Source organism: Sylvia atricapilla, chromosome Z, assembly GCF_009819655.1.
Source record: "Sylvia atricapilla isolate bSylAtr1 chromosome Z, bSylAtr1.pri, whole genome shotgun sequence".
Classification (NCBI taxonomy): domain Eukaryota; kingdom Metazoa; phylum Chordata; class Aves; order Passeriformes; family Sylviidae; genus Sylvia; species Sylvia atricapilla.
In genome coordinates, this window is record NC_089174.1 from 82,503,382 (window position 1) to 82,530,988 (window position 27,607).

Consider the following 27,607-nt stretch of genomic DNA (forward strand, 5'->3'; position numbering starts at 1 on the left):
CAGGAGTCATCAGCAGTTGTTCCACTTTCATATCTCCTTTATGCACACTTAGGAAGAAGGATGGTAGACCCCTTCCTTTGGCAGGATCTCCATTATCCAACCTCACCAGTGTGTGAGGGTTCCCACAGCAGATGTTTCCTGTCGTGGGGCAGAGCTTGTAATCTACAACACAATCCTTGCTCAGAGGGACAGAACCCGCATCAGGAAACCCTTTTCTAAGACTGAAAACAATTCAGAAGTTATAGGAAGTCCTGCACAGTGTAATAAGGCTTTCAGTGAAGGATGTTTGAGCCCTTTCATCTTCAGGGGAGGAAGCTCCCTGAAAAAGTGCTTGGTAGTCACTAAATATCTAAAAATGTGCTAAAACCCTCCTACCACTTTGAAAGGCAGCATTTTAAGAGCTGGGTCTGGTGAAACATGCACATATTAAGCAGGCTTCAAAATATACAACACAGACAATGCAAATCAACACCAACTATGTTTTAATTTAGGCTCTGAAAACTTCAGCACACTAAGTAATATCATGAGTCAGCTTGCCACTTTGCAAGGTTGAATGAAGTAGGAAAGACAAGCCTTAAAGACAAACCTTCTGTTTTTCAGTGTATCATTCTGAAAAGACTAGGATCTTAAAATAACTAGAGCTCAAGTGTTGATTTAAATGGACACACTTGATTTCGTATAACCTACATTTAATCTTTTTTTTTTTTTTTCCTTTTTTTTTGGTGGGAGTGTGATGCATCACTTCATTTCACACACACACACACACACAAAAAGAAAAACGGGAAAAAAAAGGAAAAGGCAGTCAGTATAGAGAAAAACACCCAGTCATAAATAGCCATGAGAAGCAGAAAAAACACTTAATTTTGTTTTTGAATGTAAGCTATTCAAGACAGACTCAAAAAAGCCCTAACTGTGCAGCAGGAACTACCCCCAGCAGGATTCTGCCATGCAATGGATCACACAGATGAGAGCTACCCTTGGAGACAAGTTCCAAATATACAACACCAGATGCGAGAGAGTTGTCTGTTCTGGAGCAGTGACTTGTTCTCACAGAAACCTGTTTGGGTGTTTTAGGAAAACTGCAAAAGGCAAAAGATAGAAAAGAGGAGGCACAGAGAAGATATCATGTTCCCATGGTTGTCTTCATCTTACTCATGTGGTGCAGAGGCAAACACAGAAGTCAATTCATTATTCTAGAGGAGTAGGTAGTGCTCCTACAAACCAAAACATTAAACCCATTCCAAATATTCTGAGAAATCTTTGCTTCTGCAAAGCATTTCCTATGGGTCAACGGAGATACCAAAAAACTCAGACTGTAAATTTTGAAGAAGCCTTGTACCAAGGAAACAATGTGGTAGTGAAACTTTGCTTGTCTTTCTAGCTCTTAAGAGGTGGCAAACTAAGTAAATGAGAACACAAGAAATATTTTGCTAGCATTGTGTCAAAGCATTTGGTAGAGAAGAGAACAAGAGTCACGCTTACAGGCAGCTTCGTCCACTGATAATTCACTGGCCAGAATCCCACCAATTTTACTAAAAGATGGCATCTGGATACCATATTTCTCTAGCTCCTTTCGCATGTTGCTGATTTCTTCCTCTGTTCAGACAAAAAAAAAAAAAAAAAAGGAAATTTTATCAGAACAAATGCAAAAAAGCATGACAATTTCACTATAAATAATCATACCTACAAAAATGTTTCTGAAAGTGCTTCTGGCCAGGGCTTTGGAGCAGTTTTCCTCCCCATTTTGAAGGATTCTAAGATATGAGAAGTATTCAATGAAACCTCCCTCCCTCCTGTCCTTCTGAGACCAATTATCATTAAAAACAGCATCCTCCCACCTGTTTAATTTGTAACAGTGTTTGTAACAACGCTGTGGGAGGAGAAGGGCCATAATAGAAAATATGTACAATGTTAGCAGATTTACAGTGTAAAAAAACATCTAGCATACAATTAGATAAGCATCTTTTTACCTGTGAAGTCTACTTTTCCCAGAAGGTCCTGAATCTGTGGGGCTAGTCCTAGTTTGAAGAGATATAAACTGCAAAGAAGAAAATCAGGCTTTAAAGTTCTGCATGTGGTTGAGCTGTTTGCTTTCTGTACAAGAGAAAAGCACTTCTATGAAGCTTGTCCTTTAATCCCTTGACTTATGTGTACCAATACAGTATAAATTTACACTATGATTTTCTTTGTACTGTATTTTTAAGTCTTACAGAAAGAGAAATCTTTTATTTCCAAGAAGCATCTCCAAGAGAGATGGACTGTCAGTGTATCTCAGGTCATATGGGATGTATAAACAAGTAGAAAACCTCAGTGAAACGTAGGTAAAGGAATGCAAAAGCTAGTTCCATCAAGATCTGAAAGCATTTCAGCACAGCTTATATCTTTGGATCTATGTTCTGGTTTGACTTGCATTAATTACACCCCTGTAATTACTAACAGAAGAGCACATAAATCACTGACACATTTCTTACTGAGGGTAGAGGGACCTGTAAGTCCATCCAACACCATCTCAAAATACTTGTGTCATTAGCTATTTAACTAATTTTGGAAAATGAAGAAAGTTGATTTAACGTACTATCCAAGAACAAATACTTTTTATTTCAATATAGCATGAAAAATACCTTCACTCATTTCTAGTGCTTTGTGGTGGTATCTGAAAGAAAACAGCTGAATACATACATATTTTCTCTGTAGCTTCCAAACACAAAGAATGTATTTATCTACAAAAGGCTGATGTTTCTATAATTTATCAGTGAAATGCAATAAACAAGTGAGTTAAGCGAGAAAGAATCAAAAAAGATAGGTTTTAAAAACAATACTTGAATAACACATTCCTCCAAAAAGATTGTTTTCCACCTCTTTTCAAACTTACTTCACCCCAATGTCATTAATTGCATACGTGCTTTGAGGTTTAGAGGTTTTGTTTCTTGAGAAGCATATTTCCCTTTTGTTTTCTGTTGAAGAGGAGATTTTTTGCTACTAGGAAATTATAGGGTGACATTTCAAAGCACACTCCTGTAGCTGTTTTATGTATTTAGGAGAACATGGGATCAGCATTTATCTTCCACACTGCCACAGGTACTCCTCTGTCCTGCCCCATCTGGATAAACACAACAATGGATCTCATGCCTTCACAGCCTCTCAAGATCACTGTTGATGCCATTATTATATTTCAAATCTGTCTAAAATGCAAATTAGCTTTTTCAGAGGGGTAAAAAGCACATAGACTTTACAAGATTATAATAGTGAACCAGGTTCCTCTGTTACCATGGTCTGCCTTCCAGTCTTACTGGGTAAAGAGAGATTTTGCTCCAAGGACACAATCCTGTCTGAAATGCTTGGTGTCATGCAAACAGTTATGGAAATCAGCAGCTGACTGTGCTGCCTCTTTTTTGGATCACCACAATAAAAAGATACAAGAAGAAAGAGTGCTATGAATATTTAAGAATATTATTTTTGCTGTTCAGCAATTCCAGAAGGATGTTGAATCATGCGTGGTATTTCCTATACTCCTTTGTTTGGATAAACTTATTAACCACCAGATGGTGCTGAAAATGTTCTTTGGGTCTTGCAGAGAACACAAAGACACCTCTCTGGGTTAATGTATAGTTTCCCTTGAAATGAAACAGCTTGCTTAATGCTTTTGTTGTGTAACTTGAATGTCAGAAGACACACAAAGTCAAAAGCAGGGGACTTGTGGTTAAGAAAACTGAATTCAAGGCATCAGGAGCAAGGGAAAAACAAAGGAGAAAGAGCAGTTCCTAGGTGAAACTCCTTTCAGTAGAAAGCATCATCCACACAAAACTGCGTCTCATATCAGGCAGATGTTCCCAGGACTTGTTTTATGCTTAGCTCATGTATAAACATGCTGTGAAAAACAGATCTGAAAATAGCATGTTTTTTCTTTCAAGGCACGCTTGTTATTCTGCTGCTTCCTAGGCAAACAATGTTTTGAAGCTGCCCAGCTTCTGGAGGGATAGTTTGTCTAGGATGTAGCAATGATCTTCTTGCAAAAATAATTTGAAAACTAGATTTTTCAGGGTGTTGGGGGTTAGGTTTGTTTCTTTTTTTACTTATAGAAATTTTTCCCAGAAGTTACTAGGAGGCTAACTACTGGGTACTTATTAGGACTTAAGCAAGAACCAAAAATGGCCAGAGGAGAGGAGTGAAGCACCTGGTTGAACTTCTTTTGTCTCTGGGAGTTTTGTCTTCCCTCGGAGAGGGAAGATACCATGGGTTTTGAGGGCAGGTAAAGGACACCTGGCTATATTTCTTTTGACTCTGAGAGTTTTGTTTTCTCTCAGAGGGGGAAGATACCTCGAGTTTTGGGGGCAGGTGAAGGATGGGGCTGGGGCAGCTGTGCTCTCTCACTCTCAGCATTGGAGGGAGCACGGTCAAGCTGTTGCTCACTGTGGGGGGAATCACTGTCACCCCTGGAGCCCAGTCCTAGGGATCAACCACCGTCTGCTCATGTGACCAGGAATTCTCAGCTCACTTTTTCCTGTCCCACCCCTGCCACCTCTTGTGCACTGCCCTGGGTCCTTGCTGTGCTGTAGCCCCACAGCCCCTGCCCTGCCCAGACATCCACCAGTCCAGCCACCACCAGGGAGCTTCTGATCCTCTCATCCCCAGCCCTGGATTCCTGCTCACTCCTGCCATTCCAGCCACCACCAGGGAGCTTCTGATCCTCTCATCCCCAGCCCTGGATTCCTGCTCACTCCTGCCATTCCAGCCACCACCAGGGAACTTCTGATCCTCTCATTCCCCAGACCTGGATTTCTGCTCATTTCCCGCTGTTCCAGCTTGGTGTTCCTCGGATTTCCTGCAGGGGAACCGGGATCAGGCTGCCCCGGGGTTTTGGGAAGCAAAGCCTCTCCTTCAGCCCTTCCCATCTCGGCTGTCACAAGGCTCCTGGTTCTGTTTTGTTGTTAGTGCCATAGTTATCATTTTGATTGCCTTGCTATATGTAGTGGTAAAGAACTGTTATTATTCCTATCCCCATACGTTTACCTGAGAGCCCCTTAATTTCAAAATTACAATAATTCAGACAGAGGGGGTTTACATACTCCATTCCAGGGGAGGCTCCAGCTTTCCCTGGCAGACACATGTCTTTCAAACTAAGGCACAGGGAAAAAATATTTCCAAGTACTGCTTTTTATGGAGTAGAAACACTGTTAGCATCTTAATTTAAATGAAACTGTTCTTAACCTCATTTAGTGCAGGAACAACCTTAAATCTGCTTTCACAAAAAAAAAAAAAAAAAAAAAAAAAAAAAAAAAAAAAAAAGCAAGTATTGGATTTTATGCCTTTGTTTTTTGTTTTTTCAGGTTGGAACCAGAAGTTCCAGTTCTGGTTCTACCACTAACTTCTTCCTGGCATTTGTCCCAGTCAATATTTTAGGTATTGATGTTTCAATGAGAAAAACACAAGAAGTAATTACATTAAACAGGAATATAATAAGAAACTGTTTGCTATGGTGTTCCTTGCTGGCCAGAGCACTGTTACATTTGACAGTACAAGTTATCCCATATGCTTGAAGTGCAGTGGTCCTAATTTCAGACTTGAATCAGGACATATCCTAAAACTATATTTAAACAATCATGCTTAGAGTACCCATCTATCCTCAGCTTTTCAACAGCAAAAGATCAGCAAAACAATAAACAGCCAATTACTTTCCCTGCAAAGTGTTATTATTTCAGATGTCAAAATACATTTTGGATACAGCTCAGCATTCCGCTGGTGCCAAGCCACCTGGGAGGACTGCTGGCCAAGCAAAGCACCCTGTGCTTAATTCTGTTCTTTCCCAAACAGCTTTCAATGTAGCTTGCATGCCATTCAACACTGAGATTGAAGCTTCATTTGAAAGACTTCTGTGAATGACTTCTGGCATGCATTTTAGGAAAAGGTATGGAAATAAATAAAGCTCAATTATTGTTTCTTCCATTCTTACATCCTGTACAGGATGAGGCACAGGGGCCTACAATCTCATGGGAAAGCATCATAAATAAGAACATTCCAGGCTTATTCCACTTCAGTGTGGCATGACACATTTGATAAAAAGTCCATTTCTAAAACAATGGCACAAAAAAAACCCAAAACCATACTAAGTACAGAGGTACAGAGTTAGAGATTTATGTTGATATTCATCAAGAAAAGTTTAAATAGAACAAACTTGGAAGTGAAAGCTGAGACAACACAGACTAAATGTGGTACTGCAAAAGTCATGGGGCATGCCAATACGGGGAAAGGAAAATTTCTGCCATGTGTCACTGCATTGTAAACCTCAGTTCAGGATAACAGTTATTGCCATTGCAATGATAAGGCAAATATTAGGGAGCTATTTGATGGAGCTGTTGCTTACATAACATTCAAATCCATAGTTAATAATATCCTATATATGTGAGGGAGCAAATATTAGAAAAATTGTGTTCTTGCATCTCCTGCAAAACGTTTGAGCTAGCAGGGTGGGGGGCACACAGCCCACTGAGCCAGCCTGGGTAAGTTTACATCCCTACACATCCTCCTTAAGAAATCACTTCAAGCTTACACAACACTCACTGTTAGAACAGACTGCTCTACCAAGTTACAGGCAAGAACCACCCTCAAACAGCCCTGGTGTCACTCCCCAGGTAATTTTACACCAAGTACAATAATTTCGAGGGACAACTCCTGTCAAAAATGGCAAAATATACACTGGGCTGTCAACTATGAACACCTGGCATGTTAATACAGTGAATTTCAGTGGTAAGTCCTGTTTATTGGGGGTGAGTGCACATCCCAGAGTGGGCACATAATTTCAAGGATTATCCGTAAAAAAGTTTCAATGAAGCACATATTGAATAGTTTCTGTCTGATAGCCCTGGAGCAGCTGATGTGCCTTTGAACACCATTAGAAAAAGAGAAGAAAGTTTGGGGTCCAGGTTAATTATGTTCTCTGAAAGATTGGTGCCAAAAACACATTGAAAGGCAAAGGTTTCAATATGGAGGAAATTAACTAGAAGGGCCACAGGAGGGTGGAGCTGTTTGCCAACAACACTGTCCCTCACACCAGGGACAGCACAGGGCAGACGTTTTTGTGCTAAACATCAAGAAAATCCTTAAGGCAGAACATGAAAAAATTTTAATCACTTCTTTCAGTGGTGTAGTCAAAGTCTCTCTGACTTTTAATGTAAAGTGAAGTTGCTCAGAATATTGAAATCTTTGAGAATGTATCTTACATGAATTACACCACAGACTACAGTAATTAATTGCCTCAGTTTTGGGACAGAAAAATGTCAATTCATCATTATTTTCACTCTGATCAGCATGTCTGCTTTGTGGCTGTACGATGTTTTGCTAAGTTTCTGTTAATTTGTTTGATTTTTGTTAAAGCATGTAATTTGAAATTGTATGTTCATTTTGCAAGGGGATGTACTATTGAGAGAGGGATGTGCGTGCTAAATTCAGTAGTCCTTAGTATCTATTTTGAAAATTACTTGGCCAATAGACCTGAAAAAGCTCAACTTTTGTCTCCAACTTAAAACTAATGGACTTGCAAATTCTGACAGATTTTGATGTATACTGGTTGTCCCAAAGCCATTTCAAGACTTACACTCCTAACTTTGGCAGCTACTGTAACTTTTTTTCCTGTCAGCAGTTACCTTAGAGCATGAATGCAGTATATCATCCGAGGGATGTTTTTCCTGTCGTAGACATCCGTAGTCTCTGGATAAAAGATCTAAAAAGCAAAGAGCACACAGTTAAATGAGAATTATTGCTGAGCAAAAACCTTTACTCTGCAACCCATACCTTAAATTTACAGAATTTCAGCTGTTACTTTTATACAGCTATGAGTCACTTCTCTTCTGATGTTATTTTAACTTTATCAGTAGTTTTCATAAAGCAGAACTTAATAAAGCATAAAAGCTACTTAATAAGAGGGGGGCAAAGGAAGATAAGCAGGCAGCATTTCAACAAGATTTTTAGAAAACGTCCTTTGGCATAAGCTCAGCCAGTAGTGCTTGTCCTCCACAGACTCCCAAAACCTGGAATGCAGTTACAATTTGCAAAGCCTCATTACAAACCAAACCTATCAAGTATGGTTTAAAAATCCATAATTCTAATTGCCAGCACCCCTAACTCTGTGAATACATCATTTACAAAGGAAGATATTTAGAGAGAGGAATATTAAGCAACTTAGCCAAGAAGTCACATCATAAGTTCCAGTTCTGGTTCTACCACTAATTTGTTCCTGGCATTGGTCCCAGTCACTAAACACTGTTTCTCCACAAAAATATAATAAAAAGGCTTAGTTAACCATGAGAGTTGGCAGCATGCTTCCAGCCCAGGCTGGTCACTCAGGGCTGCACTGTCCCATGGTTAATAGGACCAGACTGAGTAAGTCCAGAGTACAGTGCCCTCTTCATCATTTGCTCAAAACAGCTTTGTGAGGGAGAATTAGGAAAGCTTTTGGCCATGACCATCCTCTGCGACAGAAACGCAATCTTTCAGGAGAGGGATGGCAGGGTGGAAATCAGCCAGCTTCAGACCAGAGGGCTGAAGGGCTCAACTGGGAAAAAAAAAAAGCCTGACCTGGAAAGGGCAGGACCCTTTCCCCTCTCTTTGGCATTTCTGATGGCAGTCATGAGTGCTCTTTTCTGGTTACAGGCACCTGCAATAAGATTGCCTGCAGCTGACCATTAGTCCATTTAACCCTTCAAGAGGCAGCCCTGGGGGAGGAACTGCTCACCTCAGCCTTTTGAGTGGCTGCCAGAATGCACAAAAAGCAGTGTAGGTGTTCACACACAGCCCTTCCCTAAAGGATTTTCATCCAAAATAGACTCACTGGTGCCCAGAAACAGCAGCAGAGGGGGGAGATGAGAAGCGAAGACCAGCAAGGAGGAAGGTAAATATAAGAGGTGACCCAAGAAAGCAGCTGGTGGAAGAAGAGCAGCAGCACAGTCACGTGGATGCACTGAAGGGTGCAAGAACAGTCTGGAAACAGGGTAGAGGCAGAGAAACTGGGATGTACAGTAAGAGGAAGAAGGCAGCAAGAGGCACGATGTGAAGAGGTAACCTAAAGGAAGCAAATATTTAAGTTTTCTGTTTTAAACCATATTCCTTTCAGGCCCCCCCACCCCGAGACTGCAGTAGCAGTAAGATATCAATGAGTGATTTATAGTGTCTGATAGCTCTTTCAAAGAGCTGCTAGTGTCCCTGCCTCAGCCCACACCCACCAGCAACACAGGACTGACTCTCCCACTGCACTCCACATTACCTTCTCCTCAAATCTGGTTTTTGAATTCTCCCTTCCCTATAGGCTTACCATAAACAACTATTTGTGCTCAAGCAGATGAAAAGGGATCTCAGTGAGCCAATAATTTGAGACACTTTCTTTGCTGAAATTTAAAGGCTTACCTTAGGCAGACCAATGGACTCCATGGCTCTTAACCACTGCACAGTGTTGTCAGTGTGCCGAAAATGAAGGCCAGATCTCTATTGGAAACATAGAAGGTTATGAAAGTCACATTAGGCAAATTCTCTACTTATTGATCCTCCTGTTGTTTCCCAGTTTCATATCCTGAAGCTGAGTTCACAGAATTTTCCCTTATTTGAACCCAGACACCAAAGTGTAACAGCTTCAGTTTTGCTAATGAAGCATCCCAACACATCAACAGCTCCACACTGAGTTCAGCTCATTCTTTCATGTTACGTAAGCCAGATTTGTACCCATCAGGGTGGACTGTGATTGAAGTAGAAATTTGTACAGTCCTTCAGTGTTCTTTGGGAGTAGAGGCTGGATGTCAAAGACAAGGAACAAAAATGCAGCAGCAGTAACACTGCTCAGCACTACCATGAAGATGAGATGAGGAAGTCTCAGAACTCTTCTGATCTACCTGAATACCTGACCTGACCCTCCCTAAAGCCTATACATAACAATGAAGGGGGAAAATGTTTTTTACGTTATTCTCAATGCTATTTTTTAGGCTAAAGATAAAAATGAATCTCTCAAGTTTTGGAGATTTTCAAGGGAAACATTTAAATGTGACTGCAACTCCTAACCATAAACTTTTTATGCCCCCTCTACATGTTGATCTAATGCATTCCATAGTGGGACTACTGTGCATGAGTGTATATATTTTTGTATTATCAAGGTCCTTGGAGCTAAGAAAAAACCTGCAGAGGGAACAATCTAAGCTCAGTTACTGGTAGCTTGGTGTTTTTTGTTTCTTGTTGATAAACTAAAGTTGATAAACTAAACAAAGAGGTCTAATGAAGTGAATTTCAAATATGCTTCCATGCAAAATGAAGAAAGCTTGAAATAGTTATCAAATTGCTTTTGACTTCTATTTCTAATGAGAAATAACTTTATAAGTTGCAAAGCTCGTGTTCTCCTTGGAGCCAGAAATGTAATTTGTGCAGCTTAAAAACTTGAAGCAAGATCAAAACATTTTTTGTATGGGTAGAATATTTCTAACTTATCATACAGGCTTTTTACAGCTGTACATCTTCCATTTAGTCCCTACAGCCTTAAAAGAAAGATACAAAAAGCTAACCATCCATGCTTGGGAATCTTCAAGAGCTAGAAGACAAACATTACATGGGTAATGGTAAAGGTAAACATGGGTTTTGTCATCCTGGTGAGAGAACTGAGAAAGTTCTTACCTTGTAGCGTGCCTGCTCCACATCATAGATCTTTTTGTCTGACACCACATCAGGTGCAAAGAATTTTGCAAGCTTGGCAAGATAAACACCATTTCTTAAGCCTTCTTCCAGTTCCGTAGTTGGGGGCAGCTCTTCGTCCAAGCAGACTTCCATCCATCTGCAGAGACATTTGAGAAACATTACAGCTTGGCATATCAAAATACACATGGCATTTCAAAATGATTAGAGGGTCATATCTGTGATTGTAACCCTTCAACAAGTAAACAGCTTTGAAGTATTCACACCCCAAGGGGTCTAACTCAAATCTTTTGAACAGTACTAGGCTTTTGAATAAACAGAAATTTAAGCTGGAAACCAGAAGAAAATGTGGAGTGTTGTGTATCACTGATGTTTACATTTAATAAAACCTCTTGTGATTTCTATGCCAGTGCTGAACCTCATGAGCACCAAGGGCAGCAGTGTTCTGGGTGAGAAGAACACTGGTCCATTCGTTCTGGGTGAGGAGAACATTGGTTCCTGTGGACAATGTGCTGTGCAGCACAACCTCAGAGCAATGCCCAGCCCAGTGCAGAGCACTCCTGCAGATTATCCTCCTCCTGGATGGGAACTCTCCACTCCCACCCATGAAACACAGTGCTGGAAGGCTTTGTGGAAAAGCCCAAGGTAATTTGCACATTTGAGGTCTGCCTGACAGTAAGTAGGTTGAAACATGGCTCCTTGTTAGTGACAGTGACTAAACCCTGCCAGGTGCTAAACTGGTTATGCATTTGAGACTTAAGGTGTGATAGACATGGTACTAGACAGAAAACTGTATTAGTTGAATACAGAACCAGTTAAGAAGGCAAATAACAGACATGAAACCATATTATCCAGTATATTTATATTGAGCAGCCAAGAGAAATTGCTTCCAAGAAAGATTAGTGTCTTAATCACTGGACCAGAAGTTCCTTACATTGGTGGTCTAAGGGTTTTGGCCCTGTGATATTATTCTTCTTTCCAGCAGCTAAATCACATTACAAGAGCTTTAAATCTGCTTAGTTCTTCACAGTAATTTCTTTTTTTGTTTGCTTAGTCAAACTCCTGTGCTTTTAGGACATTAATATCAATAAAAATAAGAAAGCTGAAGGACAAGAATAAAGTTGAAGACATTTGTTCACTTTGCTTACTGTCACTAAGGCAGTGTCACTGTAAGCAATACAGCATTACAAATCTAACATCACCTCCATAGGAGTGACTTCAGAAACCAGAAATCTTAGATCCAGGTTGGAAGTGAGCCAGTTTTCACTCCAATGTGTAGAGGAAGAAAGCTCACTACATAATTTTCTTTCACATCAAAACTCTAGACTAATGTTCTACTCCATTCTATTTTGAATTTCTTACAGGACATACAAAAATTGTTTCACTGAAGCACAGGCTACCTAAATAGCTCTTTGGGAAACTGACACCCATAAATCCAACACAACATCACACAAAACTGCACTGAACGAGTGTTATTAGGAGAACTGTGTTCTGCAGTATAAATCTGCTTTAGAGAGGAGAATAGTACTCCTGATGAGTTTCCCAGCTTTATCCTGCACTTCATGTTTGCGTGTTATGGGTCTATGCCAAGGGTCCCAAAATGGCATTTTATAAACTACATAGATTTACACACTGAGGCATCACACATGGGGTCCAAAAAAGACAAGGAAGAACACAATAAGAAAGTGTTCTTCTAGACAAATATGATTTTTACCTGAGCCAGTTAGCTTTTCCTATAGAATTTATTTTCTAAAATGTGTCTTCAAGAAAAATAACTGTACACATAAGCATTAGGAGCTTGCTGAACCACAGTGGGTATCACCATGAGCCAGAGCTGACTCTGCTGTTCAATGGACCATCTCCAGAGATACAAACTGTGTGCCCAGAGCAGCATTTTGTACCTTGGACTGAATTCTTTGCCCTTCTAATTCTCAGTTTTCTTGTGAAAGGCTTTTTCTAACATCTTAAGTCCAGGGCACCAGAAAACTACTGCATTGCAACTGTTTCTGAAGATACACACATGTGTCCACACGAAATTTCCTCTTTCCAGTACAAAAAATTTACTACTTATATATAAAACTGAGTAATTCCTTGAGCGCTAAATAAGGCACTAATCCAAAGTGAAAGCTATTCCTCAGCTTTTCAAACCTCTTGTAATTCAACAACAGTAAAATTGTTGTGGGTTTTTTTTTTCAGCATGTCAATAAGCCTTTAAAATTAATCTGGAACCCTCCTATTCTAGTTAGGGAGGCTACTGTGTCTAAATGCAGTACCCTGAGGAACAAACAGGAAACAGTATGAGGATGCAAAGAAAGCAAAAAGAAGAGAAATGGTAATGTAGAACCTACAACTGTCAAACCAACAAGTCCAGATAAATATACAAAGGAATAAATATATTTCAAGAAGGAGAAAGTTAGTAACTCCATGGAAAAAAGAAGGGAAAAACTAGAGAGAACTAAGTGGAGCAGACCTGAAAGATGCAAATTTTCTTTCCCTTTATAGCCAAAAATCTTTAAGTTATATCTACTCTAAAAAAGATTAGGGGTCTGCAATAGGGCAACTAACAGCATTTGGTAATCAGTGCCCAAGAACACAGCTACAGCTGTATTACATATAAGGTATGTTTTACCAATGTCTGGAAGTTGCAGAACTCAGCTACAACAAGATCTACTGTGAAAGGATTTACTGTGTTTTGCACATGTTTAATCAGAGGAAGGAAAAAAACCTCAGGATTTTAATTAAATCCTGCTAGTATACAAACAACTTTGTAACTTGGTTATGCAAACAGGTGGAAGGTGCTGTAAGTATTCTGCAGAGCCTTCTCTTCTCCAGGCTAAACAACACCGACTCTCTCAGCCTGTCCCCATAGAAAAAGTCTTCCAACCCCCCTGATCAATTTTGCAGCCCTCCTCTGGAACCTGCTGGGCTAAGTCACTTCTTTCCTGTGCTGGGAGCCCAGAGCTGATGCAGCCCTGCAGGTGGGCTCTGAGCAGAGCAGAGCAGAGGGGCACAATCCCCTCCCTGGCCCTGCTGCCCACACTGCTCTGGATGCAGCCCAGGACACGTTTGGCTCTCTGGGCTGTCAGTGCCATGGCTGGGGCATGATGAGCTTCCTGTCAACCAGCACACCTATAGCACTTTTCTCCCCAGTCCTTCTTGTAATCACGGAAGTTATTTTTTTGTTTGTTGGTTTGTTTTTTGATTTTTTGTTGTTGTTGTTCTGTTGTTTTTGGGTGGTTTGTTTTTTTTTCCCCTTTACAGCGACTCAGTTAAAAGGCAATTTGTTTTAAACAGAAAGAGCCATTACTTCCAGCCTTGTGAGGGTCTGCTTTTTAAGACATGGTTTGGTGATTTTATGAAGGTTATTACATGATATGGTACAGTCAGCAGGAGCAGACTGGACTGAGAAAACCAGAAATGCTTCTACTCCTGTTTTGCTAAGTAAAACACGGAATATCCACATGACAGTAAGGATTTATAGATACCTTTGGAGCAATTTATTTTGCTTCAGGGCTAAAGAAGCAGCATTGTTTTTGGCTCACCCACTGTTTTCCTGAGCACACAGAGCTGCAGCCTCAGCAACACCTTTAAATCTATTGCCCAAAAAAACTAGTTAATATGGTTGATATACATGATGAGGGGTCTATAACTCCATTTTAGACAGTATATTTTCCTTCAGTATGAAGCTTGTAGAGTAAGGTTATTGTAGCCATCAAATGTGCACCTGCATTTCTACCATCCTTTTTAAACAATATAATCCCATAAACTGTACTTTTAACAACCTTAACTTACTGACTGAGGTAGGCCATGAAAAACTGACACAATGGTGAACATGAGAGTTTATTTAGTAACTCATTGAAGCTAAAGTCAAAGCCAGCTTCCTGGTGGAGGGACAAAAGTCAGCCTCAGGAAGCAAAGCAAAGCATCACTGAACTTCTGGGTGGTACCATCTGAAATTAGCAATCCTATAGAGGTAACCTATGCCAGTTATAGTCTTACTGTTTGGATAAAACATGCATAAGCAGGTATTTTCCTAAAGAAAGATACTTGGGAATGCTTAGGTACAGCCCACTTTGATTTTCATAATACTGCAATACTTACCAACACAGAAACAAAGGATTTGCCTTAGACAAAAAAAGCAAACCTAGACCTGATCAATGAAAATATATCTCCAAAACTTCACTTCCAATACACAGTACTAGAGAGTCAGCCAGGAGTGAGTACTGAGGTACAATTCCCTTTTGCTTTGCTCAGTTCTGTTTTATCTCTTGGCAGTCCATGGCAGAGCTGTTCAGCAGTGAATTTTTGGCAAGATAACAAACGATGACTTCTATGCCAGACTGAAGAGCAGCAAACAGCGTGCCACTCACCAGGAGATCCATTTTCCACATTTGACCATGTAGTGGAACAGATTTCCCAGAGAGGTTGTGGGGTGTCCCTCACTGGAGATATTCAAGAGCTGGCTGCACTCAGTACTGTGCAATGTGCCCTGGGACGACCCTGCATGAGCAGGGAGGTTGGGCCAGATGACTGACTGTGGTTCCTCCCAGCTTTAACCATTCTGTCATTCTGTGCAAACAGTGGTGGTAAAATTAGCTCAGACTGCATTTTAAAACCAGAACCCCTGCTGAACCTTGTTCAGGGCAAGGTCAAGGGAACTGGAAGCAACATTGCTGCACTACGAACTTAACCAGTTATGAAGTTGTCATTGGCAGTCTGTGTGAAGCACATGCACAGAAATCAAGTCTGATGAGGAAAATGCAGGCAGCAGTATGACAGCATCTGATAGTCCCACAAAGAAATGAAAACCAAAGAAATGAATGGTATGACTTTACACTGGTGAAGAAAAGCAGCCCCTCTCTAAAAGAAAACAGGAAAAGTATTCATGAGGCTCTGCAGCCTCACCTTCATCATCACAACATAGGCTAGTAACTACTCAACAAAGCTTTGGATCCCTCAGGACAATGTCTTTCTGCTGGTTTTAAAACTACACAGTACTTTGTTCACAGACCTGAGGTAGAAGATTAGCACTGCTTTACACTAACGGTGATAACCAGAATTTCTATGTGATATGTAGACACCTTCTTGGTGAAGAACTGGCTGTAATTTTGCCAGTGTAAATTGGACTTTTTCTTGAGATCACATAACTAAAGCACACATACAGGTCAAGAGACTGGAAATGCTGGTGTCAGTGTTCAGCAGAGAAGAGGATATGTTGTACAACCTATCCAAAGCTCATCACATTCAGCACACAGTTGTACAGTAAAATTTATACTTTTTCTGCCCTGCTCTTTCAGATTTATGCCACAAGATGTAGATCCAAGAGCACCACTTTTGTGCCCTGTGGGAAGCAGACCTTCAAAGAAGAAAGGATGGGACTCCAGAGGCAAAGTTCAGGACACTGCATGCTGCTGTGGAAAAGGTGTATTGAAGACAAGATAAACATAAGTTACCACTCATTTATTACCTCCCTTGCTCACAGCCACAGGCTTTCAACCTAGCTCAGCAAAAACTAAACAGATTGCTGACCTGGAGAGTACAATGTGGCCAATTTATTCCAAAGAAAAAAATCTTTTTGCTAGAAAATTATAGTAACCTCAATCAGAGCCAAAGCAAAATGTTAGATTCTAGCTTTAAATGTCTATGAAGTGGTGTAAGTGGTTTAAGTCAAAACTTTTACTTGGAGATACTCAAATATGCAACTGTCAGAAGCATGCAAACTCATAATTTAGAATTCCACACTATTATGTTTCTAGTTTCTGAATCTACAGATTTGTTAAGAGATCTCAGCTCTTAAATTTTCATTTGCTTAAAAAACTAAAATTTTCTTTTAGCTGCCAACATTCCCTTAAATATTGTTTTAAAAAGGAGGATGACAGCAGCCAAAGCAATCTAGCTGTGTTCCTTGGCTGAGTAGTGGGGTGGTGGTAATGTTGATTTGTTTATAAGGAAAACTGCATGTTAACTTTGGAATTTGTTCCCGTTATACTGCAAGCTTTACTATGATACAACTCCTAAACCAGGAAACTTAGGAAAAGGTTATTCCACAAAGAGCCACAGGCTACTTCCAGAGGAAAAGCATATCAAGCTTCCAGCCATTCCATGAAAATAGATACTTAAAATTTGAATATCATCACAGCAAAAGCAATTAGTTGTATAAAAAAAGTGCACAACCTTTGAGGCTTGACTTCGAGGCCATGGAGAGTAGAGCAGGTAGCTGAAAAAACTACTTTCTTCACACCCTTTTTTCCCTCCTTCATCATGTTCTGGTACATTCAGCCCCAAACCTTTCTTACAGATGGGAGCCTTAGCTCAAGTCGGAGCTACTGATGAGTTCTCTGATGCCAACTTACCACAGCCTGAAGCCAGACACCCTGGAAACATCAGTTTCCAAATTTGAGGTTCTAGATTCATGCTCCAGAGAGACTCTACTGCATCTAAAGCTTTACCTATCCTAAGAACTTACCTTGTCTCGTCTGAAAGAAACCAGATTTTGTGATTGTGGGTCACCCCAGTGATAGGGTGAAGGAAGATGTGATATGTGTCACCCTAGCCACCAGTTTTCTCAGGTTACATACAAGAAGTAATAAGGAGACAGCAACATGGAGGGCACCATGAATCACTTGGCTGCACCAGGTCTTAGAACTTCAGCACATAAAGAAAATGTCAAATGCCTTATTAAGGAATTTTGGATAAACTTGCAGCTGTCAATTTTTTTTACACTTCCATAAGTTGGATCAAATTCAAAGCTGTGTCTTTGAGTCTCCAGCTAGTGTTAGATTTAACAGCATCTCAACTTTCAACAACCATGATCTCACCAGGGAGGACACTGACTTTCAGCAAGAGCTACACTGAACACTATGAAACATCCATGTGCAGATTATTAGTGTATAAATGTTAATACAGATTTCACTGCACATTTCTGCATTTAGCTGAGCTATGCATGCCAGCATGAGGCTTGTTGCGACATTTATTCCCCTGATCAAAGCCCTTCTGATGCATTTCATATTCAATTCAGATAAGCAGAAGCTAGGAGCAGTGACGCCTTGCCTGACCTGCACAGCGCCCTAAACCAGCAATAAATCATGTCAGCAACATTTTTCCACACCAGATTTCTGCTGCCATGACAACACTGCCATATTTACAAAATAATCTTGGAGGTGTTATAAAACCCTGGTGCACAAGATGGCAGCACAGATACTATGTGCTGGTTTAATCTGTTTGATTCCAGCCACCCTTTATGTGGGTTAATCAGTGATTAGAGTCCACAAGGCAAGGTGCTGCTCAGGAAGCTGGCTCTGGAGCCCTGACACGGCCCCATGGCCACTGTAGGCTGCACCCAGCAGCAGCCAAGTCCTGTTCACTCAGCAAACTTCTGGTGGAGAAAAGATGTAAAGACCCTCCACCAACAGCAACACACCGTGCATGTGTTCCAGGACAGCCCTCAGCCCTGGCAATCTGCAAGGCTTTGTTTTGCTGCCTTGCCTGCCTGCAGAGACATTAAGATTCAGCACCGGGTATCAGCCACAAACTCCAGGACTATTTGAGATAATGGTGGTTGAGTGGGGGGCCAACAATGCCCAGGCTGATATGCACAAAGATGCTTCATCTTTTCCCCCTGTTCTTGTCCTGGCTTCAAGCTGCCAAAGTCTGGAGAAGAAAGCTGAAGAGGCAGTAGGAAAAGCACTGCCAGGAAGGGAGCTCACCATGGTGGTAGAGACTGATTAACCACAGCAAGTATGTGTCCTTAAAAAACCTCACTTAATTCTTCTAAGCAGAAACAACAGTGCTCAACAGGTTACCTGAGCAAATGAGGTGGAATTATTAAGTCTGTGTTCAAAGGTCTCTGGAGAAGAAAAGTATCTGCTGATTGTATGGTCTGAAGTAGCCCTTTCTTTATGCGAAGAACTGGATTTTCATTTGAATGAAAAGGGGGAAATAAACGTTGGAATAGAATAGTTCTAAAAATCTTGCAAAACCCGTGCAACTAAGTTAACACAACTCAGATTGACATGCATCACGCAGCTGCAGTGTCTAGACCAGTTTAATAGCCTTCTCTTCCAACAGGCAGCAGAGACACAACTGCAGAAACACAAGTATTTCCTGTGTTAGTCTGGCAGTGGTGGCTCAGTGGCTCCTGGAAAGCATGATTTCAGACAGATGACAGACTCAAATCACTAATACAATTTTAGGTAGTGCAGACACAAGCTCTGTAACAAGTCCCACACGCAAACATAAAGGGTCTCCCTACAAATAAAACAACGCCTTTCTCTGAAAAGAAGATAAATTTGGCATATGAAGTAATCTAAACTTAGTTTTCCATAAATCTGTGTAGACAGTGATTTGATAAACAGAAGCAGATACAGCCATAAAACATTTATACACTACAGTTTTTCTACATGTGGAAATGTTGCAAAACAAGTTATTTCCCCCCAAACACACCATGTTTGCTTTAGGAAAACACTGTAGACTGTAGTTTAGACTTTCACATTATACTGTCTTGCTACATGATACAGCAGTTTGCTTTGCTCTATTATGTCTTCTATAGCTGCAGTATGGTAATACAGTTTAGGGCATCCTCTTAGAACAGCATATGGTACTTTGGTCTTACCAATTTAAAAGGTTCTGGCCTGGAATAATCTCATAGTCTTCCAAGCAATCCACTTCAGAAGAAGATGTATGCCCCTGGCAAGCTTCAGAAACGTGGCAGTGAAATAACCAATGAGTCCTGGAGATTATTATCTTCACGCCTTCTTCACACAATAGTCCCACTAATCTTAAATCATGGTCTTTACCCAAAGCCCACACCGTGCCATGGCAGTAATTCCTATCCAAATCCATAGAAAATAGAGCTGTAGTCTGTATTAAGTGATCTATTCAACAGTTATTTTGATGAAGCTTCTACTCAACCTAAATCACAGCTGTCCATTAGGAAACATGCATCTTTTGTTAAGCCTCTCCCAAAATCCACTGCATCATCAGATGTGCTGTTTCTAGCAGCTGTCAAACTAGCTACACATGGAAGAATATCTAAAAACACCATCAAAGTAGTACAGTAATTTGTCCATCAAGATCTACCATTACATGTGTTTGCCCCTTACCACTGTAAAGTGCCTTCCATGCAAGTATAAGTCCTCAGCTATCCAGAGGGATGGGCTGTTATATTTCTTTGCAGGTGAGAGGAGAGCCTTAAACATTGCCACCATGCCTACAATCATCATACCTTTCTAGGAAAGAAAAGTGACCCGGGGAAGTACCTCCAGTGTAGGTTCAACATAAAAGCTTTTAAAAGTGTTAAAGCCAAGGCTGTGATTCAAGACCAGCAACAGAAAGAGACAGCTCTGCCTGCAGACCTGAATATTGGCAACTAATGCAGAAACCCTCAAAGGAGGTGCAGACTACAGATTGCACTAAGTTTACAGAGAAGACCTGTGGTGGAGGAGGAAATCAAACTTGAGCATGGCAAGATGTAGAGTACTGTTCTGTCTCTTTAAACAGTTCAAGTCCACTGCATTAGATCTGGGCATTTATATTTTCCTGTCTAATATCTGACAAAGGTTAGTTTTGTGAAAGCTACTAGCAACAAGTCTGCAGGTACAGAAACCATAAAATAACCCAAGACATACATCTACTGGACAGGCAGCTGGAACTTTTAAAGAAAGGTGCAGGACAGCAGCCAAATCAGAATTAAAAGCCATGCATGGGAGAACAAGATGTTAAAGTAGTGAAAAGACTGAAAGAGCCAGCTTGTGAAAGGCTGAACTGTTGTTCAAAGCATTTAGTGTTATGTAAACTCTACAAAACTGCAACGAGGAGTTAAAACCTGGTCCCATGCCAAAAAGAAACACAAGATTGAGGAATAAAGTTAAAACCAAGGTGACATATAGCATGCACAGCACCTACAGTTACCTTTTCCTGTTTACTTCTTCCCATGATTATGCAAGAAATGCTCTCCTCCACTTTCCATGGCTGGAGAGACACTAGTCCCCTACCCATTTAGTAACAATCTATAAAAATCTGAGAAGCACTTGCACAGAAATCAAGTCTGCTATAGATGAGGAAAATGCAGGCAGCAGTATAACAACATTTGACAATCTACAAGGAAACAAAAACTGAATAAATGAATGGTATGACTTTACACTGGTGAAGAAAATCAGCCACTCTCTAAGAGAAAACAGGAAAAGTATTCATGAGGCCCTGCAGCCTCACCTTCATCATCACAACATAAGCTAATAACTACTCAACAAAGCTCTGGGTTCTCCAGGACCATATCTTTTTGCCATTTTAAAAACTACATAGTATTTATTCACAGACCTGAGGTAGAAGATTAGCACTGCTTTACACTAAGGGTGATAACCAGAATTTCTATGTGATATGTATATATCTCCTTGGTGGAGAACTGGCTGTCATTTTGCCAGTGTAAATTGGGAGTTTTTCTTGAGAACATGTAGCTAAATTATGCATGAAATAGTAATTGGCATCTCAAACACTTCTTTCTAGATAGCATTTAAGATACAGCAATAAACCCATTCTTTAAGAAAATTGACTGGGGAAATTAAGTGGTAAAATGAGGTTTTAGCTGCAAAACTCTAAAATACTCACTTGGAATGAGGAATGTACTAAGGAATTGTATTAATATATTAAGCCAGCAAGAGGACAGTGTGAAAGCTAAACTGTAGTTCAAAGACTAGGTTAGGCTTGGAGAAAAAAAGTTGATTGTAATCAGCATGGTAAAAATTTAACAATGCAGTTAATCATGTCATGCAACAAATACCCAGTGTCTGGTGACAGTTCTTCAGTTTAAGGGGTTTGAGATCACCATCCCCAACATCCGTGTACACAAGACAATCTCTTCTCCAAGAGCAAACAGTGATACACCCCTATCAGAGTACTCACTAAGAGATAAGAATCTACCATCTATGCCCCAGTATTCAAGTTACTCAGGATAGTAAGAGAGGCACAAGAAATACTTAATTAGCTAAGAGCCTTCCAGTTACCAGACAAGACGTAAAGACTGGCAAAAGTAGTCTACTGGGACACCATTTGGTTCAAAGGCCACAAACATCTCAATGGTGTATCAAGTCTGTCTTATGAAATATAGAACCAGTTGAGGACACCCTTCCCTTGCCACCACCTTGACTCCAGGTACCAGAATATAAAATGTTTTCTTCTATCTTGTCAAAAAGCAGAGGAAAAAAAAGAGTATTTCAGTGTTTTGAGTGGGTAAACCATCTATCAGCATCTACACTGTTGGCTGCCTCCCCTCCCAGGCAGCCCTCACTGTCTGGCTGGCTGACTCAGTAACACAAGAACCACATGTCCACGGCTGACCCAGGCTCCTGTAGCCCCATTCCCACTGCAGCTGCTGCTCAGGCAAGCCATGAATGCCTCTGGATATTTAGTGTCATCTTGTCAACCAGCAGCAGAAAAGCAAAGAGGCAGGCAATTCCTTGCCAGGGGCAGCCCAAGCCAAGTGGAGCACATAGCAGCTACACAGCCCCAGCCAGAATGCTATCACCATTACTGGTCACATTGTTTAAACACAGGATACCATATGCAAGAAAAGTCTTCTTAAACCCTATTTTGGATGTTTGAGACTGCTTATGAGAAACCACAGTGTTTTATGCAGAGTGGTAAATGTAACACAAAGTTCTTCTTTGTTTTCTTGTGCATGCACAAAGAGGAAATAAAAATGCAAGAATTCTAAAATCCAAAGGAAAAACTGACAAGTTTTAGAGATTGTTTCAAACCATTTGTGGAGCTTATGCACTATATCTCTGCTTCCAGTGAGGCTTCACCATGCTGTAACTCTCTCTCTCTCTCTAAGCGAATCATTAGCTGCACAAAGGTTTGCTCATTGATTTCTCCAGAAGTAATTTCTAAAAAATAAAAACTGCTGCAGAGAAGCTCAATAGAGACTTTTTCAACCAACACAGTGCCCTATTTGGAAATACTCCCATACCACCTCCAAGAGCTTTCAGGCACAGGAATTAACTTTAAAACCTCTGTATTAGAAAATGGAAATAGTGACAGTCATTTTTATTTTGAAATCCAAGTGAAACATGGGACCAGCACCCAGACATCCTTATCAGCCCTCTTTCAAAAGGAAACTAATTTTTAGGCTGGGTATAGCTCATTTTATTAATGTTACAAAAAGATGACAAGAAAGAAGAAACACCAAAATGGTTTACAGGACCACTTTCCTACTTTTCTTCATAAACAGCAGTAATCTCAGGGCCTTTAATCTGCACTGAGCTAACAATTTAACACAGACAAAAAAACCCTGTACCTGTGAACTTGAACCAAAAGATATTTTAAGTCAATTTACCTTGCTGCCAAGCCTATTAATGGCCCAGTTACTTTGATCAAGTTAATCAGCAAACCATCACAACTTGTTAACTCTCAGCCCTCCAGCGAGACCTAAGCGACTTAGGTTGCTATTTTGACCTGTGAATTTACTCCCTTTCTTCCTCTGCACTTTATCCCAATCAGATGCAGCACCTGCACAGTGCTGTTCATGCATTCTAGGAAGGTCCTAGAAGGTCCTAGGCTGCAGTTACACCCAGAGACCACCACCACAGATCTCTACTTTCCCCTATAATACATAGAGCATATCTTTGTGTGTGTTTTTAGTAGGGCTCAGGTATTCTGAGCTACTGGCAGGTGCAGCCTGCAGATTCTGACCATCACGGGCAGGATGAAGTCTCATGTGAGAGGCAGTGATGCTCTCGTGGCAATCTCTCCTGCAGCATCACTCAGCCACCTGCACAGTGGCAGGCAAGGCAGCAGTGCAGCGTGTGAGGACAGACACCAGGCATATACCAGGGCTGGGAAAGCAGCTGCCACAGGGGAGAGGAAGAGAAATGCAACTGTCACTCTGCCAAACAGCTCCTGTCAACGAGAGAAATGGGCAGGAAGAGCCAACCACGGTAGAAACCAGATAAGGGAGACCCATAAGATGAACACTGGGACAGAAAGATCTACAGGACGAAAGAAAAAGCCTGGTAGACTATGATGACTGAGGTTTTAAAGGAGTGTGGAGGGTTCTGTACCTTAGCTCAGGTCAAGAACAAGATGCAGCTGTGCCCCAGCAAAAATAAGACTTGCCAAACTCTAAGGAATACATGAGATTCCTATCCTCCCATCAACTCAATTATCAGAATTCTGAATATGAGCATTGGAAAAGACACTTATCCAGGAGCAGGAAATTGACCAGGGATCACAGCAGATTTGGCTGAAATAGCGAGTCTAAAATTGTTCAAGAGAAATTTACAAGAAGAAGGAAGATCCCAAAAGAGAGTGATAGTATAATTGTGCACATATTCCAACAGATGTAGGTTGAAACTGAAGGAATACAAAGTTCTGAGCACCTTTGTCCCCAGACCTTTCCCTTCATTTAAGATTTAAAAAGTATGTCTTCCAGAACTTCTGCACATTTCCTTTGAAATCCAGCCAAATCCTTAAATAGCATATTTACTTCAGCCTTTAATATGTAATTCAACATAGTCAAAATGTCTCCATACTCTTCTTCCATATTAGGAGAACTAATATGTATATTCAAAAAAACTAAACTGCCTAGTTGCTCTTAATTTTGAACACAAGAGTTACACTCTTTGATTTCAGGAATGCAAGTGTTCTTGCAATGGAATGAAAACCCCAGCAGAAGTTCCATGTTCACCAAAGCAGATGTTTCCTATCCAGAGGTGCAAGTTGTTTTACTCTCACTGGGCTGCAAAAACACCCAAAGACCCTCCCAACAACTTTCATCTACTTCAGATGAGGGAAAAGGGAACAAGCAGAGCCTTTTCACCCTTTTTGTTCCCTCATCACACAGTCAGCCACTAGAACTTCATCTGCTTCTAGTACTGGCTTTAATACTAGCAGGAGACATTTCTGCAGACAGCCATTTCCAAGTTCCCCAGACTGGTAGTATGTTTTCATCACCACACTACAATAAGGAAGTTTCTCCAGAGTAGAAAAGCAGAACCCCACCTAGCTGCAAAGTAATACCTTGTCCCATCTTCCATAGCATCAGGTTCCCAAAAAGACCAAATCTTTGTAACTTTAGCATTTAGCTACTTTCAACGTACTTTGCTCATCAAAAGGCTATAGGTTCATCCAAGTCAAACATCCTTAAAATCCAAGAACTATGTCCAGGAGATCCCTGCATATCCTTCCTTTCAATGCTGCCACCACAACACCACACATAGGGTAAGCCCTATTGAGACTATGCAATAGCATGCTAAATGCTTTATTTAAAAAAGAAAATAATCAAAACCACATTTCAGCTCTTATGGGTGTGGCAGAAGTAGGCCTCTCATGGAGGGGATGGATAATCATTTATACTGAAGAAACTAAACACAGTACTATTGAATTCTATAATATAACCTGTAAATCCAGTATCTAAATGGGAAGAATGTTTATAGATACACACATAAAGATATTTAAAGAAACTTGATGCCAGCATAAAAGCACCTGGGGGATGGCAGTCTGGAAAAGGAAGTGCAGAAAGGCATTCAGGAGCTGAGCAAACCCCAGTGTTGACCATCCAATGACTCAACATCTGCCCAGCCTCTCTCCCTGTTGCTATAGGGCACTGTCTGCAAGTACATCAAGGTGACACTAAGGTGGGAAGCACATGAAAGAAAAAAAACCCACATACATCCAGCTTAATGAGCCAAATGGGATGCACAGCTCCTACTGGAGAAGCAAGTTTGATCAGCTCATTCGATAGCTACTGGAAATCAAAATGTTTAACAGCAACTGCTTTTCCACTAATTGCCTCACACTTTATGCTGCCATTCAAGAAAAATAAATTATATCAATGCACAGTAACAGACAGACAACCTGTCTTTGAAAGAAACACAAGACTAGTTCTTCTACCCATCAACTGATCATGGCAAGTACATAATCTTTACTTCTCTTAGTCCTATGAAAAATAGTGGAATGTGCCCAGCAGACACATGGCATAAAGTCTTAATTCAAAGATATTCCTTTCTCTCAGACAAAGAGCTGGAAATTATTCTCTTCTATATTTCAGCACAAAAGTGCTTTGTCTTCACTATGGCTGGCCAAGGAAAGAGTGTAAGCATTTATTCTTCAGAAGTAAGGGGATTTTTTTCCTTTACAACTGATTTACAAACATGTTAAGTGAAAGATAAGCTGTCTTTTCAATATCACTCTGGTGGCAGATGTGGTCCTGAAATACAAACAGCTTGTTAACAAAATCCTGAGCAACTTAATTCTACATTTATAAATGTATATGTTATTCTTGAATTATAGCACACTCCTTTCACACAGCTTACTTTACATAAACACTGCCTCTCTGCTCCATTCTGGTTTGCTTTGAAAAAAAAACCTTCCTGCCACTGCAGCATACCACATCTCAGGGTGAAGTATTTGCAACAACTGAATAGAGAAACACCAACTGTGCGAAGCAAGAGAGCCAAGAAAACTCTACATTAAGAGGGAGACTAAACTTAGATTTTATTTTTTTTTCAGGAAGTTTTCAGGAGGTTTTGTGCATTCCATTTTTAAGCTAATTTCAGCACATATGTATTCTACCAGTGACTGCACTTACATGCAAATGGTAAACTCCCAATCTCTCTTGTGTTCAGCATTAAGGTTAATTAGATTTTCTTATATGCAAATTTTTAGATCCTTTGGGGCTCTAAGTCAAACACAAACTTTACATAGGCTTTTTTTTTTTTTCCCCATTTAAATTAAGATACTTAAGAGTTTACATTAGAGTGTTTGCTGTATAGCAGTAAGCACACATCTGCCTTTACTTTTAGGAGTTTAACTAGAAAATGATAGTGGACAAAACTTAAAACACTGTCTTTATATTGCCAATTACCACCATTCAACAGTGGGCAGAACTCAAAAGCTACCTTTGTGTTGTATCAATTTCTGTTAAATAGATTAAATAGCAATACTCTGTGTAAGACCAAAAGCTAACCTGTACAGAGTTGCAGTTCTCCATTTTAAGGAAGAACTTCCAGTCTCTCCTTGGTTCTCTGTCAAAAGGACGTAATTTTCTATGACAAAATAAAAGAAAGTTTTCTGCACAAGGAAACTTAATCGTAGTTTTCAGAAATTGCCAGTGCTTTCATCTTGCATCTTCTCAAAAAGCTAGAGGAGGTGATTGTTTGTTGCTTTGGCTTGGTTTTTTTACAAAAGTTTGGACTCCGTCTATTTTACTTTAACATGATTAACAATAATTTTATATTGTTGTAGCAAATTCTACTAGGAGTATGTATCCTAGGAACATGCATCAGGCTGCTCAGCTGTCCTCCAGTAACTCAGTTTTGAACCCACAAATCTTGTCACCATGATATTCCAGTCTAAGCACTGGGATCATTTCAGCTCTGTTCAGTTCATATGTACGTGGCCACAGTTTTCCAAGAGCAGCATGTGCATGTCAAGGGAAAGCAGAATTCTCAAAAGCACCTAGAAATATTGAAGCAATGTAGATCCAGTTTCCAGTGGGAGCTTGAAATATTTAAACAACAAGAGGAATGCATTGCAATGCCTTTAAATTTTGCGTACATAATATCAGGTGTGTACTTATCTCTCCTAATGCCTAACATTCGATTTATGCTTTGTTTGGGGTTTTTACATCTATGTAAACCAGCCACCACGGATATTGCTTTGGCATTTATGCATTTACGACATGTGAAGAACAATTATTTGAACCAGGGTGAAAAATATCTGATGTTCAATGCTTTCTGGTTACAGGCTGGTGGGAGAATAATCTCTTTTGATAGTACCTGTCACCTCAATGCCTAAATGGGCAATCCCACACCACAAGTGGAGGCAGCCAAATCATGAGCCCTTCTAACTCCTTTTAAGTTACAGGTCCAAGATATTATATAGGTATGGGACAACTGAAGAGCAAAGATCTATTTCTGAATGAGTTTTTAATTGTGAAAAATTTATGTTAAAT

At 40.4% G+C, this 27,607-nt stretch overlaps 1 protein-coding gene across 3 annotated transcripts in view; it reads right to left on the minus strand.

The window, feature by feature from the left end:
• The window catches only part of IQGAP2 (IQ motif containing GTPase activating protein 2), a 127,570-nt gene that overhangs the window by 51,370 nt on the left and 48,593 nt on the right, over positions 1-27,607 (minus strand). For all 3 annotated transcript variants that reach the window (XM_066339072.1, XM_066339071.1, XM_066339070.1), the window contains exons 3-7: positions 10,645-10,801; positions 9,397-9,474; positions 7,641-7,717; positions 1,971-2,038; positions 1,483-1,596 (exon numbers count right to left, since the gene is read on the minus strand). In XM_066339072.1, the coding sequence (XP_066195169.1) occupies positions 1,483-1,596; positions 1,971-2,038; positions 7,641-7,717; positions 9,397-9,474; positions 10,645-10,801 (494 nt within the window). The remainder of the gene's footprint in view (positions 1-1,482; positions 1,597-1,970; positions 2,039-7,640; positions 7,718-9,396; positions 9,475-10,644; positions 10,802-27,607) is intronic.